This window comes from Carcharodon carcharias, chromosome 2 (genome assembly GCF_017639515.1).
Source record: "Carcharodon carcharias isolate sCarCar2 chromosome 2, sCarCar2.pri, whole genome shotgun sequence".
Lineage (NCBI taxonomy): Eukaryota > Metazoa > Chordata > Chondrichthyes > Lamniformes > Lamnidae > Carcharodon > Carcharodon carcharias.
Window position 1 is genome coordinate 138,182,500 of NC_054468.1, and position 13,741 is coordinate 138,196,240.

The 13,741-nt window shown below is 41.5% G+C and overlaps 1 protein-coding gene across 1 annotated transcript in view; it reads right to left on the reverse strand.

Moving 5' to 3' along the window:
• Positions 1 to 644: 644 nt before the first annotated feature.
• LOC121274496 (parkin coregulated gene protein homolog) overlaps positions 645 to 13,741 on the reverse strand; it is a 510,838-nt gene continuing 497,741 nt past the window's right edge. The window contains exon 5 of the mRNA XM_041181839.1: positions 645 to 937. Coding sequence (XP_041037773.1) covers positions 777 to 937 — 161 coding nt within the window. The 3' untranslated portion in view covers positions 645 to 776. The remainder of the gene's footprint in view (positions 938 to 13,741) is intronic.

Genomic DNA, 13,741 nt, shown 5'->3' on the forward strand with positions numbered 1-13,741 from the left:
TATGCCGAGTATAAAATGTGAACAACTGGTATTGTCTAGGTGGTCACCATTTTAAAATGTGAAAACATTTCTGATTGTTGGTTGCTATGAGCAGTCCTCCGTGTGGATGTGTCTTAAGCTCCTGCGCATCTGCTTGATAAGCATGACCTGTATCACCTGCTCGTTTCTATGTGCCAATTTATAAGGCAAGCATAACCCTAAACGTGTATTTCTGAGCTGAAAAATTGAGGCCGACTCCAAATGTGAATTTGCCCTAAACATGCATTTATTAGCAGAAAATGTTGTTTGGGGGATGTGGTTCGACTTCTACGCCAAGTATAGGCCTAAACATGCATTTGATGTCCAGCTACAGGGGTCGTCTAATACACTGGGTCAATTTGATACAACATGATCTACAGTAATTCAAAGCCATTGTTCCTCTGTTCAGAACAGTCATTACAGTTGCTTACCGGAAGTTCAGCTGAAGTGCTATATTCACCTACAAATTACCATTGTAAGTCCCAGTTAATATTCTATGACATCATTCCAGGGTGGGCTGAACAGATTAGGAATCGTTTAGTTATGTATGAAAATTGTTTTTATTGTTCAGAGTATCTGAGGTTTGAGTCCAACAGCAGTTTAAAAGCACACACTCAAAGAAACAATTGTTGAGAAACAATAAAGGAAACAAGAACACAGCTGTTGTTATTTGATGGTGTAATTGATGCATTTAGTCTTACATAATTCCTACTTACATAAATTAATACAACATGCTTCTTCAGACCTGTTTATTTGGTTCAGTTGTAAATACATGACTCATAAGTTGGGATCATGTACTTGATGTTAATGAAGGCATCTTCTCCTCCATACAGCTCAAAGATCTCCAGAGTCTCCTGAATCAGGTCTCCAATGTTTTCTCTTTTCTGTTGGCTGTAGTCAATGCCATCTCCTGTATTGACTAGAGTTTAAAAGAAAAACGTGAAGAAAAAAAAGTAGCATTATAATCTGGTGGTCTACCAGTTCAGCATTTAAAGTAGTGTACCCTTTTCTTTCAAAAGGACCACTTGCAAGTTTCATAAATTCATAATCAACTGACCGGCAATCTTTGTATGGTCTAACTAATTTATAAACAAGAGCAGCAGTAAAGAAGAGTTGAGTAGTGTTGGCTGGCCTTGCACCTGTAATTCTAAGTAACAATGAAGATCTGTTTAGGATTGAAATGCCAGGAAACTCCTGGTTGTTCGGTTGTTTCCTTGGCAACTTCCACAAGCATTATTTCTAATCCGATGCTGTCATAAAACACGATGCACTTTATTGAGTGTATCCAGTAACATTAGAAAGGGTTTTAATATCTGTCTATTTTGTCTCATGAAAAACTTAGTGACAGCACATAAGACAACCTCTCTACACTTTATGTTGTAAATAATCTAGTGCAATGTTTTGAGATTTTAATAACTGGGGGGGGTTCTATTAGGGAGATACACAACACTGGGTCTGTACTATTGTGCAAGACTCAAAACAATTGCCTAATTCAAGTTATAGCAGGAGTTAAGATGTAACATAAACCTGCTTTGACATGAAATTAATTAATTGACTATCCTTTATGTTTGAGACACCGTGAATCCAGAGACACAAACACTGGATGAGCTTTTAGTTTCAAAGCAAGTTCACATTCCTAAATAGACCATGACTCTATTGCCTTTTCACTACATCACAGTGTTCCACTGTTATTCCAATATAGTCCACACCATACTACTGTTGCTCATTTTACCAAATTACACACTGCTGCTATTAGACACTCCTCTTAGACTTTCAACTACTAATGAACCCATTGCTATCATTGACTGCTACATTGCTCTTTGCCAATTCAGCCCAGCACAATCTAGTTTCCATCAATTAAATATTCGATGAATGGAATTCTGAAGTTTTACCTAGTTTCAGTTTGTTAGTAAATGATGAGCTGACAGAAATTTAATGAAAAAAGATGGTTGTTTTGCTTATGTTCATTTATATTGGAGCCAAACAATTGTAGGGCTAACATCCTAACATAAGTGCCAGACGCATCTACTCATGACTGACATTGACCCGACCAAAGTAAGCAGAGTCGCCTAATTTCTGTAGAGGTAACTTAGGTCTGCCAAAGGGAGCTAGAAATTCTAGAATCGGATGCTATCATCTGGGAAGGGTGCCAAAGCAGCCCTCTGAAAGATTTAATAGAAATGCTTAAAATTATGAAGATTTTTGATTAGGTAATGATTGGCTTTCCTCTGCTTGAGGGATCAGTGTCAAAGGCTCAACAATTTAAAATTGTCAGCAATAGAGCGAAGAGATAGGTTGGGAGAAATTTCTTCACTCAGGAGATTGTTAGATTGCTTGCCACAGGGAGTGGTCAATGCAGAGACCATTGCATCTTTTACAGGAAAATTGGATAAGTATTTGAAGCAGAGAGAGATGCAAGGCTATGGGGAGAGAGTGTGATTAGTTCTGGATTGCTCTGGCAAAGAACCAGGCACAATTAATCTAATAGCCTCCTTATGTTCCTTCTGTGGTGCAAACATCTATTGTTCTATTAGGACTGGGCTGCTTTGCTAACTCCGTCTCCATAATGGAACATTAGTGTGAAAAAGTGACCAAAAGATGATTCTGGTCCCTCTTTTGTACATAGTATTCATTATGGGGTTTCCTCAGCTGGTCCTTGTGGGATGAGAGGAAATTATTTGGGGTGTAGCTACTCCTCTGAAGTATTTCAAATTGTGTGATGACCCTTTTATCTGCAGGTCATGTTCTGAGATTGAGCACTGTGTACATGCAGTATTGCATTGACCTTCCAACTAGCTGATCATAAAGTAATAGGGAGTGGACACAGGTTTCAGTTTTATCTGTTTTTTCAGTTGCTGCGAGTGAGGTGGATGGGAGGGATGCTGACCATAAGTGGGTATGTTTTTGTTCTTCAAGGAACCATTTTAAAGAAGAAAGTAGTCAGGGATGGCAGAACAAACCAAGGGCATAGCTGTCATGGATACTGAAGTTGTAACGAGTATGAAAGAAAATTGCCACATTTAACATCAATCTATATATAGGCTATTTTGATGATGGTTATTTTCTGTTCGATACTGTGGAGTACAAAGCTTCATGTAACACAGGCAGTAGTTTTAGAACAATATAATAGATATTAATAGATTAAAGAGTATTGCTTTGAATCGTTTTGTACTAAACATTTATTTGAGTTTATTTACAAAATAAATGTCTGCCATTAGATTTATAGGATCTGGAATGTTCAGCACAGGCTTGAACTCAAATCTTTTCTATTTTTACTTTGTAGCACAGTTTCAACAAGCATAGAAATAATTATTAACAGAAATATTTTAATATATTTGGAGTAAATAATTTTCAGGTCACCTTTTGCAGCACCTAATGCTTTGAGTTGTCTGTTCCCATGAAATCTATGAAAAGAGAAAGTTGGACCTTAATTCCCACCATATGTATGAGAAAGACTGTATTGTGGACAAGGGCTAATTCTTATGATGTGGTTACATCATACTTGAAAGCACAGAGTGCATTGAATGAGGGGAAGACTTGTGTTGCACTGTTGCAGCACTTTGTAGACTGGGTTCAATCTTGACCTCATTAATCACAAAGCTGTAGAAATATTTGTAGACAAGTACCATTAGCACTCACTGAAGAAACAAGTGCCCGGATTTTAACTCCCAGCTGGAGTTGTACCGGTGACGGGAGGGTCAAGGCAGACAGGAAACTGTCAGGCTTTCATGCCTTGTGAGTCTTAGGAAATTTTCACTCCTGGGGCTCATCTTCATGGATAGTCTCCTGTCAGAACCTTCTCCTCCTAGCCCACAAAAAAAAACAAAATTTTAAAAATAGCTTAATCAACTGGCTCCTGATCCACTTGCCACCTAGTTTTACTTATCTAGCCATGGGCACGATATTAATTAAAATTGTGCCAGGGTCCTAATTACATCATAAGAGCCTGTTTTAAATGTGTTTATGAGGCCCCCACCTGTCCACGGCTGGCACCTCAGCTGCTCAAATGTACAGTTAAAATGATGGTGGGTGGAAGTGTATTGAGAATGCAACAGTAAGTAGCGTCTCCATGTTTCAATGTCTGCCCCATTCAGGTAAACAATGCTAACATCTGGGTTTAAGACTGAATAGGATAAGGGAGAAAACAATATTTATTTGTATTACTACTACAGGTATCTATAACCTATTTTTTTATTTGCAAATGAAAATGAATGAGTAATTATAAAAAAAAACCCTCTCTTCTAATCTGCCTAAATGGGTTTAAATGCATTACTGTCAAAATTAATACAATTGCCTCAACTTCAAACTGACACTGATTCCAACTAGTCAAAGGGCAATGGCATCTTTAATTATACTTACAGAGAATGCTATGTGCTGCCTGCTTTTATGTTTGTAAAGTGCAAAGTGTAAGAATTTCATTTGAGCTAACCTTGGGATTCATTGTTTCCACTAAAAAATGGTTCCATGATCATAAGGCCCCACAGAAGGCCTATCGGAGAAAATTAAATAGATATTTGTTTTTTCCATCTAAAAAACTGAATCACAAGTATATTTACATCTGGCTGACATAACAGTTGGAGCCACCAGAATTAAAATAGGTTATTAATACTGAATCCTGCTATCTCAATAGCCTGTTTATTATTGCTACCTTTTCCCTCCTATTGCTAAGTGTCATTGGTGAAGTTCCTGTCAGTCAGGCAACTTAAATGCCTAAAGAGCTGACTTGTAACATAATTTAATGAAATTAACAGAGTGGAGATTATAATAAGAGGCTTAAAAATGTTCTCCACCTCACTGTACCAATTGAACATGGTAAGTTCTCTTAACTGTACCCTCCCTCCCAATTTTCCTTTTCTTATCTTGGTCTCCTCCTTGAGTTTTGCTCATCACATCTGTTCCCTTCATGAAGAAGTCTGAAAATGCACAGTGTATTAAAGAAGTTATTAAGTCAGACTATCTTCCTGGTGTGTGGTGGATTATACAGAAGCCCAGGTTACAAAGTTGACCCTATCCTGTATTAACCTAATCTCTTACATGCCTATCCTTCTTCCTTGGTGAGACTCCAGCACAAAATTTATTTGTCTAGTGTGCTGCTTCTAGCACCACCACAAAGGCTTATTTGAGTTTTTCATGCACACAACATGAATCTGATCGCTGGCTATGGCCCATGTAACATTAGTGAAATGGTCCACACAGATGCCTTCCCTGCAACCCCTTAAGACATTGAAAGTGCGATATGACACTAGTGATCAAATGGGCTGATGCATCATTAGTATACAAAATTTGGTCAACACATATGCAGATAGCATCTTAGTTGTTCACAACAAAAACAGAATTACCTGGAAAAACTCAGCAGGTCTGGCAGCATCGGCGGAGAAGAAAAGAGTTGACGTTTCGAGTCCTCATGACCCTTCGACAGAACTTGAGTTCGAGTCCAAGAAAGAGTTGAAATATAAGCTGGTTTAAAGTGTGTGTGTGGGGGGCGGAGAGATAGAGAGACAGAGAGGTGGGGGGGTGGGGTGTGGTTGTAGGGACAAACAAGCAGTGATAGAAGCAGATCATCAAAAGATGTCAACGACAATAGTACAATAGAACACATAGGTGTTAAAGTTAAAGTTGGTGATATTATCTAAACGAATGTGCTAATTAAGAATGGATGGTAGGGCACTCAAGGTATAGCTCTAGTGGGGTTTTTTTTATTTTTTTATAATGGAAATAGGTGGGAAAAGGAAAATCTTTATAATTTATTGGAAAAAAAAGGGAAGGGGGAAACAGAAAGGGGGTGGGGATGGGGGAGGGAGCTCACGACCTAAAGTTGTTGAATTCAATATTCAGTCCGGATGGCTGTAAAGTGCCTAGTCGGAAGATGAGGTGTTGTTCCTCCAGTTTGCGTTGGGCTTCACTGGAACAATGCAGCAAGCCAAGGACAGACATGTGGGCAAGAGAGCAGGGTGGAGTGTTAAAATGGCAAGCGACAGGGAGGTTTGGGTCATTCTTGCGGACAGACCGCAGGTGTTCTGCAAAGCGGTCGCCCAGAAGCTCCAGGTCAGGGTGAAGGAAATGACACAACTCCATGACTACCTCCTTTGTTAATTGTAGCCTCCTCAGGCACTGCTCCTAGCTCATTGCTATATAGAAGTAGTGTTCCCAGAAGACCCTTTGTGGGTATGGCCTTCTATCTAGAGCCCTTCCTCTTGTTCTCTCCACCGGGAGCTTCCTCTCTCTGCCTCCTCCATGTCCTGCTCATGCTGCTGAGCAAGCGGCACTGCAACATCTGCCCACATACCAATGCAAGGCTCTGTTATTTCCTGCCTTCCTATGGCAGAAAAACCTCTGAATTGTTTCTGCTACTCACCACAGTGCTTCCACAAACTTTGCCTCAGCACAAGTAAGTCAAAAGGGCAACTTTAGAGTGGCCCTTTAAATATCCCCAGACCAGCACCCAATTTGCTTCATAGTTTGTTGTTTCAGGAGTGAATTTTGTTTTTATCTTAGTTGTTCACTCCTGAAACAACAAACTATGAAGCAAGTTGGGTGCTGGTCTGGGGATATTTAAAGGGCCACTCTAAAGTTGCCCTTTTGACTTACTTGTGCTGAGGCAAAGTTTGTGGAAGCACTGTGGTGAGTAGCAGAAACAACTCAGAGGTTTTTCTGCCATAGGAAGGCAGGAAATAACAGAGCCTTGCATTGGTATGTGGGCAGATGTTGCAGTGCTGCTTGCTCAGCAGCATGAGCAGGACATGGAGGAGGCAGAGAGAGGAAGCTCCCGGTGGAGAGAACAAGAGGAAGGGCTCTAGATAGAAGGCCATACCCACAAAGGGTCTTCTGGGAACACTACTTCTATATAGCAATGAGCTAGGAGCAGTGCCTGAGGAGGCTACAATTAACAAAGGAGGTAGTCATGGAGTTGTGTCATTTCCTTCACCCTGACCTGGAGCTTCTCAAACTAGGGCGGGAATAGCCCTCCCTGTAGCTATGAAGGTCACTGTCACCCTCACACCCTTACATTCTACCCCCGTGGATCTTTTCAGGCAGGAGCAGGTGACAACAGCAACATATCGTAGTTTTCCATGCATAGAAGCATCAGGGTGGTCACAGAAGCACTGTGCAGAAGGACAGGGGGTGTTAGCCTGTTATCTCTAAGGAGAGAATACTGGCATGAAACAGCATATGGATTTGTCAGGATAGTGGATTTCTTGATGATGCAGGGTGCCATCAACTGCACGTACATGGATCTTTGGCTCCCCACTGATGTGGGGAGCAATAAGAAACTGCAAAGTGCCAGCACTCTCTCAATGTACAATTTGATGTGATCACTCCTAGAAGTTCACCTTGCAGCACTCATGCTGCATCCTACGTCAGTCCATAATACCAGCCCATCTTTGGGCCTCCAAGACACAATGCAGGATGGCTGCCTGACAACAACAGCAACCCCCTCCAAACTTGCCTCATGAACCCCTTCCTACATCCCAACAAGTGAGGTGAGACCTTCAGTGAAAATCCTGAGACACACTCGACATCATGCCGCAAACTATGCCATGATTGTGGTGGTATGCCATGTCCTCCACAACCTTGCGATTCTCAGGGCCCAGCCAATACATGCTGGGATCTGGCAGTTACCCCAGGAAGAAAAGGAGGCTAGGGAGGAGACCACATCCAACTCATGCAATTGGATGAAGCAAGAGGGACCACATTGTGAGGATTCACTTCTGCTGAAACCCCAACATGGACCCACCATTCTCTAACAGTACATCCACATCAGACTCCCCATCACAAAGTCCTCTTGGCCAATATCATTCAATAAAGGCCAACAGCAAATACCTTCACTCAACAACTTTGCTCAGCAACACATCAATAACACAAAGAAGCCAGAACTAATCGCTATTATGTACCCCCTTAGTGTCTGTCTTGTGGGTTCCCTTGTCTGGCCTAGTGCTCCTCTGTAGTGCTAGAAGCTGCAGCATGGCCGGCAGAAGGTAGCTGACTTTCACTGGGGGAGATTGCTGTTGACCTTGCAAGGGCACCTCTGGGCCTTGAAGGTCCAGTCTCAGACTGCACCATCTCAGCACAGGTGGCAGCAGCCTGGGCTGGCTGGCTGATGGGCACTGATGCAGTGGTTGTGGTAGGAGCACAAATGCTGTCATCCAGAGAGAGGAGACCAAGCTCATGCTCCACGGTGTCACTGCCATTCCGACAGGTGGCTCCTCAGCAGTCTTCATAATCTACTCAAGATTGCTGGGCTGTAGTGAGAACTTGCATACCCTGTTGAACGCCAAGATTTTTACCCAACAATGGCAGCAGTGTGAGCTTGGATGTTAGCAGTCAGGCATCTCATGACCTCCCTCTGAAGTTCCATTGGGTCATTGAGAGGCCTCTGCCTGTTTTTCATTGGAACCTGAGGCAGTGGTCAGCAGATCTTCTATCACTGGCTGGGCTGGCGGTGCTGCCATGGAGCTGCCCACAACTTTAACAGTGGAAGGGATGGGTTCCAAGCTGTATTTTATGCCCTATGCCACAGTGGAGCTGAATTCCTGTATGGTCCTTGCCAGTTACTAGAGGATGTCTGGCAGGCCTGCCAAGTATCTTGGTATGCATCATCATCAGCATTTTCCTGTAGTCTGCCTCAATTAGGTCCTCATCTGAGTCACCTGTAATATAATTTGTCTGTGACCTTGCTCATCGGGCAGTTTGCACATCAGCTGGCCCAGCTCTTGGCCTGACAGCAGTTCAGTTGAGCCTGATGACTCACTGCATACTTAACTGTACACTGCCCTCTAAGATATGTACTGTGCCAGTATGTGAGATGGGGTTGAACATGTAACAACAAGAGATGGTGCTTCTTCCTCAGAGGTCTGATGTTGCTTTCGCTCAACCCCATGAGGCAGCAGTGGCTGGCCAGGTCTTAACTATCTGAAAGCAAAAAAGCATAGGGCGAATTGGATGGAAGGAAGAGTGGTGGGGAATAAAGCAAGAGTTCCACGGTCACTCCATCTGCAATTTCCAAGTCATGCAGTTTTCAGCATAAGGGTGAAGGAGTGACTAAAGAAGGCACATCAGGTAGTAACTTATCATTATCCTTGATGGCCTCAGCAATGCCGGGAGCCACTGGCTCTCTGGCATTGATCCAGTGATTCTGTGGACTATCTCCTCAAAGGCGCTGAGGGGATGAAGGCATGCTGCCCTTCAGCCAGTCATGTGGCTTTTGCATTTATTGTGTGCCACTTGCTCCTGCAAGAGAGAGGGAAGAATGTTAGTGGTTGTGTGTCAGTGTGCTTGGGTGATGTGCCTGCCACAACTGAATCACTGTAGGTTTACACAGGGTGTAAAGGTCTGTGCAGTTGGCATGATTGGAAGGTGAATGTGGGTATGAAGATGTTAAGAGTGAGTCCTGAGTGTGGTAGGGTGTGCACTGAGTGAGTGATGGGGTGTGGTGCATTGAGCAGTGTGGAAGCTGGGTGGTGTCATGGCCGTGAGATTATGATGTGCAGATGCATTCATGCACCTTGACCATTTGACTGAGGTCATTAAACTTCTTTCAGCTATGTCCTACGCTGGGCATTAACTCCCCTTGCAACCTGGTGCCATTCCTTTCTGCTCTCATTTGTGAAGGCTTCCTGCCACCCACAGAAACGTGGCCTCTTTGTTGGTCTCCACCTGTCTGACTTGGCGCCTCCAGGGCAGTATTCACTCAATGGGCAGCCCTTTGCCTGGCGTTATGTGGCATCATCCTTGTCCTTCAGTGCCCCAAAGTGATTGTCCACAGCCTATAGTGCATTGCTGCAACTTCCCTATTATAGGGACTGGACCTGTAAAATGGGAAGGCTGCCTGGAACACATGGTTCCTTCAGAATTCTACTCTGCCTACTATGGTGCTTAGAGATTGACAGCAGTGTTACATGAAGAAGTTCAGAGCAGGAGTCACTTCGGGCCACACTGCAGTCATGGAGATGAGGTTGGTACATGAATTTTACATGCTGCTCACCTTGTTTTGGACAGGCACAGGCTGGTCACAAATCGCTAACCCTGTACCCAAATGCCAAGGTAAACAAATTTCTAGCTCTCCAAATTTAGAATCTTGCCATGTAAATTTATTCCTTAAGAAAGAAAGAACTTACATTGATATAGTGCCTTTCACAACCATAGGATATCTGATGAAGGGTCATTGACTTGAAATATTAACCCTGTTTCTCTCCATAGATGACCTGCTGAGTATTTCCAGCATTTTCTGCTTTTATCACAGGATATCCTAATGTGCTTTGCAGTCTTTTATTTCTTTGAAGTGTAGACACTGCTGCAATGCAGGAATTGCAGCGTAAAATTGTGCGCATAAAGGTCCCACAAGCAGCAGTGTAATTATAACCAGATAATCTTTTTTTAGCAATGTTGAGAAATAAATATTGGGAAGAATACTGCAGCTCTCCTTTAAATAGTGAGATCTATTGCAACCACCTGAGAGGGAAGGCAGGTCCTTGGTTTAATCAGCTCATCTGAAAGACAATACCTTTGACACTCTCTCAGTTCTGTAGTGAAATACCAGTCTTTACTCAAGTCTTGGGAGTGGAACCCACAACTGTCAGACTTAGAGGCAGGAATGTTACCACTGAGCCACAGCTAACACTATATCAACTCTTTATGCAAAACTTAACCATTCTCACAAATGCTCCCACAGCAGCAACTGTATCTATGTGGATTTGAAAGCTAATCCATTAATGCACAATTTACAGATTATATATGAAACAGCAATCTCACTGCAGATTTCCCTGATGCTACATCTCTTGTAAGTCTGCTTGAAGAAGTTTTCTGCAATGTAGTCTGACACAGCCAATGCTACAAAATACGGCTGATCTGTATCTTACATCTATCTAATTGCCTTGGTTCTCTAACAATTATAACCTCCCCTAACAAAGATCTAACAAAATACCATGTCATCCCTCTGCCCCTTTAGTGTTTTAAAGGACAGAGAGCTAGAAATGGGGAGAGGTTTATGGAGGGAATTCTAGGCCTTAGGACCTTGGCAGCTGAAGGCATGGCTGGAAAAGGTGATGATAATCAGGAACATGCCAGATGATAGTTGGGGTAGCTCAGAGATCTTAGAGTTGCAGGGCTGGAGAAAGTTACAGAGATAGAGACAGATGAGGCCATGGAAAGATTTGAAAATAAGGATGAAAACTTAAAAATTAAGGCATACTGTAGTAGTTGGAGCCCAGGCCTTTCAGGGGTGAAAATAGGAAATATTTGTACACTCAAAGGGTGGGAGGATTTTGAAACTCTCTTCTGCATTTGGCAATTGCTGCAAAATAAATTCTAATTTTAAATTTGAGATTGGTAGATCTTTGTTAACCAAAGGTATTAAGGGATTTGGAGAAAAGGCAGAGTATGTGGAGTTAGGTTGCAGATCAGCCATGATCTTACGGAGTGGAACAGGCTTGAATGGCTAAATGGCCTACTCCTGTGCCTATGTTCCTATGAGGCATTACAAAATAAAACCTTGTAAAAGGGCTTCGATTAATTTAGATGAACAATGGTGCCAGTTGTTCAACACCATATTACTGATAATTATCATAATTTCCCTTATTAATGTAGATCTGTAGATTTTTAGCTGAACAATGGTATTTTGAATGTTTATGTATTGCTGTCTTTATCTTCTAAATATTCTTTTCATTTGTTTCCTGGTGATGCACTCAGGGACAAATTTTCTTGTTCCTGTGTGGGCTTATTTGATCTACTGTGTGCAGTGAATAGAAGAAATTTGATGAAAAGGATCATTTGCCTCTAAGAGAAACCACCTAAATTTCTGTCCATTTCAATTAATAACTCCAATAACTTTGTCCTGCATAGTCCTACCCTCTATTTGGGTTAACAGCCTTGTTTCTGCTGCATCCCTGAGCTTCAATCCTTTAACAGGGTATCCACAATAAATATCTCCACATACTCTGCCTTTTCTCCAAATCCCTTAATACCTTTGGTTAACAAAGATCTACCAATCTCAAATTTAAAATCAGAATTTATTTTGCAGCAATTGCCAACTGCAGAAGAGAGTTTCAAAATCCTCCCACCCTTTGAGTGTACGAATATTTCCTATTTTCACCCCTGAAAGGCCTGGGCTCCAACTACTACAGTATGCCTTAATTTTTAAGTTTTCATCCTTATTTTCAAATCTTTCCATGGCCTCGTCTGTCTCTATCTCTGTAACTTTCTCCAGCCCTGCAACTCTAAGATCTCTGAGCTACCCCAACTATCGACTCTCTGTCGAAGGGTCATAAGGACTCGAAACGTCAACTCTTTTCTTCTCCGCCGATGCTGCCAGACCTGCTGAGTTTTTCCAGGTAATTCTGTTTTTGTTTTGGATTTCCAGCATCCGCAGTTTTTTTGTTTTTATATCTACAATAAACATGATTCAGTGTTAGGGGTACAGTTTCCAAATGCAACCATACCAAATAAACCCAAATCGACAGTACATAAGTATGCATCACCCCTATATTCTGACTTACTTCGCTTGTACTGCACCAGGATCGTGCCCTAGCTCATCCCAATTAATTTCTTAGCCCATAATAACGATGGAGATTCAGTATGTCAGTAAAGTTGATGTATAGGAGCCAAATGTAAGAAGAAATTGAGTAGAACACAAAGAGACTTGAAAAAAGTAGAAAAGCAGGTACAGGAAGAGAAATACATTTTTGCTACTCTCTGTAAGCAGACTACAGGAAATTAACTATATTTTTTTAATAAACTTTCCATTGAATCTTAAAAAATACTTCATAATTAGTCCCAGGAGTTGCTGTGAATGCTGAACCTGGTATTTTGATTCCCAGCTCAAAACTATAAGTTAAACTCTGATGTTGATTTGATGTTGAAGGAAGGTAGACATCAAGAGATACAAATTAATGCACTAGACTGACAGTTTTCTCAGATAGATGCAGTACAAATTGGATTTAATCCAAAGTAATATTGCTGTTTTTTAACAAAGCTGTTATTTAGCAAGCTCACAATGAAAGTCCCTTGAGAAGCAGAACCACTGGAAGAGATAATGCTTCTTCTGGCTGTTTTACATTTTATATTTGCTGTCTTGGGAATTTTGGCTAAATAATTTTTGTTCTTCAACCATTCTTCAGCTCTTAAGGAATGCTTATTGGAAATAATAAATTTTGTATCATTCTTGGTAGATAAACAAAAAATAACCTAGTATCAATTTCAAAGTTTTGGGGTACTGCAATTACTACTCAATTAACTATTTTTATGGCTCTTGATCTTCAAGGAAAAAAATGGAAGGTAAATAGTGCACTCATATTCAATTTAAATAAGAGTAATATCGTGAAGGTTAATAGTAGTATCAGTGCCTAATCTCTCACCACCACACCACCTCATTTGTAAATTTAACACTGCTGTCTCTTTAACACATCCTAACGCTGTTAAAAAAGATATAGGAACCAGCTTGGTGTATTCATAGATCTTAACCAGTGTGAAGAAACTGAGCTAATATCTCAGATAGTGGTCACCCGAAACCTGAAATTCACTGATCTTCAGTGCGCTGACAGAAGTGGAGCAAGGCAGTGCCTCTGTCTAGTGAAATCCAAACATGCTGACCCCTTAGGGTAACATGCAATGCATAATACTGGTTAAGACAAGAACTGAGATAAAGCAAGATGCATCATCCAGATTCCATTTGAAGAAGCAAAGAGACCCTGTAAAGAGGCCACATAAAGGCAGCTGCAAAAGGTAAGAA